Source organism: Buceros rhinoceros, unplaced genomic scaffold (genome assembly GCF_000710305.1).
Source record: "Buceros rhinoceros silvestris isolate BGI_N320 unplaced genomic scaffold, ASM71030v1 scaffold9823, whole genome shotgun sequence".
In the NCBI taxonomy this organism is placed as follows: Eukaryota; Metazoa; Chordata; class Aves; order Bucerotiformes; family Bucerotidae; genus Buceros; species Buceros rhinoceros.
The window spans coordinates 26,956-31,411 of NW_010403058.1; the positions used below are offsets into that span (position 1 = coordinate 26,956).

General features: G+C 37.3%; 1 protein-coding gene across 1 annotated transcript in view; it reads right to left on the minus strand.

Annotated features, from left to right (window-relative positions):
- The window catches only part of FGD4 (FYVE, RhoGEF and PH domain containing 4), a 37,358-nt gene that overhangs the window by 13,106 nt on the left and 19,796 nt on the right, over nucleotides 1–4,456 (minus strand). The window contains exon 6 of the mRNA XM_010132862.1: nucleotides 4,358–4,456. This exon is cut by the window's right edge and continues 6 nt beyond it. Within this exon, the coding sequence (XP_010131164.1) occupies nucleotides 4,358–4,456 (99 nt within the window). The remainder of the gene's footprint in view (nucleotides 1–4,357) is intronic.

Consider the following 4,456-nt stretch of genomic DNA (forward strand, 5'->3'; position numbering starts at 1 on the left):
AAGAGTGTTTGTATCCTCTTTGATGATGTATGAACATTATAGATCATGTAGAGCAGTAAAGAAAGAAAACTTGAAAGGTTTTGTTTACAAAACAAAGCCTGAATTATTTTATTTGCAGTTCCTTAAAACTGCATTATCTTCTTTTGACCATATTTTACCTGCTAAATATCTAACCTCTAGTTTTGTTTGAGGACTAAATCCATATGCACAGGTTCCCTTCTGTGCCTTATATAAATGTCTGTATTTAAAACTTTTAAAAATCATTTATCTAAGGAAACCTATGAAGCAGAGAAAATACCTTAGATTCTGGTCTTCTGTGAGAACCTTCCCACATCTTTCCTAATTACTGACAGCATCTTCAAGGAATAGTAAAGAAACAAACGGAAAGACAGAGAGAGGCTGCACTCTCGATGCACACAAAGAAAGTGGAACGGCACGTATGCATCTCTGAGAACTACAATACAAAACATGTTTCACATTTCATTTTCAAGGACAGACTCAGAAACTCAGTAGATCACTGGATTTCTAAAAGTCTAAAATCAATGTTGTGGTAGTGGTCTAAAGTGAAACAATATACTGCAATTACTTCAGCAGTCTGCTCCAGTGCACCACTTCTCTAAGAGAAAAGCTGTCCAGAAGGGAAAAGTTATTTGAATAGCAAATATTGGCAGGAGTGGCAAAGGCTGGTCCAGCTCCAGCTGCCTTCAGCGGGGCAGACGGTACCTGTGTATGACTGGGCAGAGGTCTGAGCTACTGCTGGCCTAGCTACTAGAGAAGACAGGGTGGGAAGTGGGTCTCTGAAATCACCAAGGCTCTCCACCCTGTATTAGCTTCACGTATTTGTTCAAACCACTCTATGTGCAAGCAGACACATACACTTTCAAAGGCAAGCTAGTTTAAAACCCACTCCTTTGATTTACTGAATGCTGTTTCCCTGGGATGTTATTTTACTGCAATGTAGCAGTATAATTTTTTAACTGAAAATAAAATACAAATAGTACATATACCAACAGAACCAAAGGAAATGTGAATATATTTCTAAAAGTCATCAGAAAAAAAAAACTCCACAGACATGTAAGTTTTCTGATAAATTTAGCAAATAAATAATTTTAAAATTTTACAGTTTTTTAAAAAACCTCAAAAAAGCAGAAAAGACTGTCAATCTTTTGTATCTAAAGAAACTGGTACAGTAAAAGAACACTTCTCATTTAACTGTTTCACAGCTATTGCTGGTCAGACATGAAAAGAAAATGTTAAAACTTCTAGAAAACAAGAAGTAGAAACAGTTTGCTGTGCCTGCTCCCTGGATACCTACGGCAGCTCATTTACACAGAGCATTGCAATTTCAACTGTCTGAAAATTCAAAAATTTCACAACTATTTTTCATGCGAGGCCCTTAGATGTCCACAGGCTGAGGCTGGAAAAACACAGATTTGTTATCACTTCAGATAAGAAAAGTAAGGTCCATGTTAAAACAAAGAGCTCTAAAAGAATAGGAAGGACAGGGGAAGTCACAGAAAGCAGAACCTTCTGTGAACAGCATCCTCCCTTGATGGACTTACAAGTACGGGTAACTAGTTTGTATCACATTCAAACACCACACACCATGAGCCAAAATACAAAGGTCTACTAAATTCCGTAAGGCCCAGGGCGGATACTGTACTCTTGGACAGAGAGACCAGAAAAAGAACTGTTACAATGGACCCAAATCAGTACTGCACTACTGCCAGACAAAGCTAGCACCATGGTATGAGCCAAGAAATAGGACTTCATGTTGAAACCTCAGTTCAGAAACACCTTGTATTTCTGTGACATCACACCACAGGTTTGCATCCTAAAAGCTCAAACATGAAATAGCAGACTTATGAATCATGATTATCACATCACATTTAAAACTGTCATGGGTGCAAGGAAACTAAACGAAGGTCTGTAAACTCACAGCACAGCAAAGGTGACTACAGAACAACTGCTTTCTCTTCCAACATACAAGCTAACAGGCACCAACAGAACTGAAAGTTGCAGTTTCAAAGGAAAAGAAATCATGAGTAGGTCCAGCTCTGTAATTGCCACAGATTCCAAAGCTTTGTGTTGAAGGAGCGAAGTAATTTCTTCATCAACCATCACCCTTAGGCTATCACACTGTTCTTAAACTATCTGCTAGTGGTCATCCTCAGGTACAAAAGACAGAGTTAGATGGGTATTTTATTTGATGTGGGATCACTGTTATGCTCTGTTATGCTCTTTTAATGGGAAATATGTTGCAACAAGGCTGTTTCCAGTGTTTTCAAGCCAGGCGTTGTAAAGGAGATATTCAGCTCCAGCTGTTGCTCAACTCATTCAAAATGCAGCTACCAGACAACTTCATTTCCACTTGATAAGCCTAGATTCACACTGTGTTTTCTTCTAAGAAAGAAGAATCTGCTTCTGATCTGCTTTCCTAGTTTCAGAAATTATATATTTTTACCTTAATTTTTCAAAATAAACAACTCAGGGAAAGGGTCATAAATTTTTAAACAGATATTTTCAGTGGATGCTAAAGAATAATAGAAGTGCATAAACCTACCAACAGAGGCTATTTAAGCATTTTCTATGTCCAGTTAATGGAACTGCTGTGGAAAATGAACCCTCTACCTGGCAGAAGCTGTTGTTTCAGAGACTTGCAATGGGGAGAGAAAATTATCCCAGATTTTTCATTCAGCAATGATAAAAAAATTGTTCCCTTCAACTCCTCCCAAAAGCAGAACATCTTAAGGACATTTAAACAGGCTGTCTCAGGTACAGGTACACCAGCACAGGTGTCTCAGCACATAAGTTGTTTCCAAGCAATGTGGGAAAGATAATATTCTTATGATCTAATTTATTAGTTTTACACCAATAGTCAAAGCTCATCTGCAAAAGCACTTTTCAGCCTTTGAAGCTATATAATTATACACACCTTAGTAGTGTGCAATTTCGCATTTTGCAAATACATAAGGTAGAGCAACCAATCTTCTGTGCTCTGTAAAGTGTCTAGAGCAAAGAGTACATCACAAATTTCATTTCAAATATATTCTGCACTGACGTAATATAGTGTAAGCTGCTTAAAAAATGTCATTGGACTAATTCCATTTCACATGAATATGCCTCCATTTTAATCCAGGCTTTCGTATTTTCTATCAGATTTTTCCAATTGCTCAGAAGAATCGAAGGTAAATTTACCTTACATGGTCATTTTGCAAGGAGCATAAGTTAAAGCGTGTGAACTTTGCTACATTCCGCAATGCTTAGGTTTTATTTACTTTATTGCATTATAGACTATACAGAGATACCATGTGTTTGTGCATGGTAACTATTCCATTTTAAAGAATCATCGTTTTAAAGGGGAATCATCTACCAAGTTGGGAGATATATATCTTGTTGTCTAAAGCACCACTGGGTGGTTTGAGATTTTTTCACGTATGTCACAAGAATACATTATTTCTGATTTTTTGTGTGATCGTTGACAATTAAAATGTTATGTGAAAGTGTAGCTGAAAATGATATCTGGACAAACACTAGAATTCCTCACAACAAACCCTAGATAAGATGGAATACAGCAACCAAACAGGTGCTGAGGAGAAACAACTGGATGAAACAATATTCATAAATTTTTATTTGTTCTGTTGGGGGTTTTTTGAAGATGTGTCCCCTTTCCCCAAATAAGTTAGGGAAGCAGCAAGAGTTTGGGACATGTTTTTTATTTTTTCCCCCCACAGTTACATGAGACCAAAAACTGTCTCTAGAATAGTATACACCAAGGCAGGAGAAACATACTACAATAGCACGTGATCATTACAGAGTATATTTACACCTCAGCTATTCTTCTTCCTTGCTCCAAACAGAGGTCCTATCAAGAAAAGCTGAGGAAAAAATGTTGCCAAAACATTCCTGACCTGGTTGTGGATTTCAAACAGAAAAACAAAACCCAGAAAACCAAAAACACGTATCTCTCCTTATTACAGAAAACAATAGTGACAAATAGTGTACTGTGCTACAAGGGTAGCACAAATCACATACATGTTATTTATCTTAATTTTGTATTCTGTGCAATGAATTCATCGGGTAGCACAATTTCAGTCTGAACCTCTGATTCAGCAAGGCATTTAATTATATCTCACCGGCTTTGGCAAGATATATGTCCTTTATTTTGAGCAAATGATGCAAGTCCTTTACTGAGTCAGATCCTGATGAAGAGCGGGAGAGCAGATGTTTTCCTACCCACAGTACTTCCTGGGCCAGGAACACCTAATTATGAAGGTACCTTCCCTGACTCAACCCTCTGACAGAGTTTCTACAGATGTGGTTTTAGTAATAGATTAACCAGTGAGTTGCCTCTTACCATTCTTGCATTCTTTTCTCAAGTTCTGGAAGTAAGAATTTACTATGGAAGGCATTTATCGATGAAATGTTAGAAAATATTTTATTAATCACTTCAGCA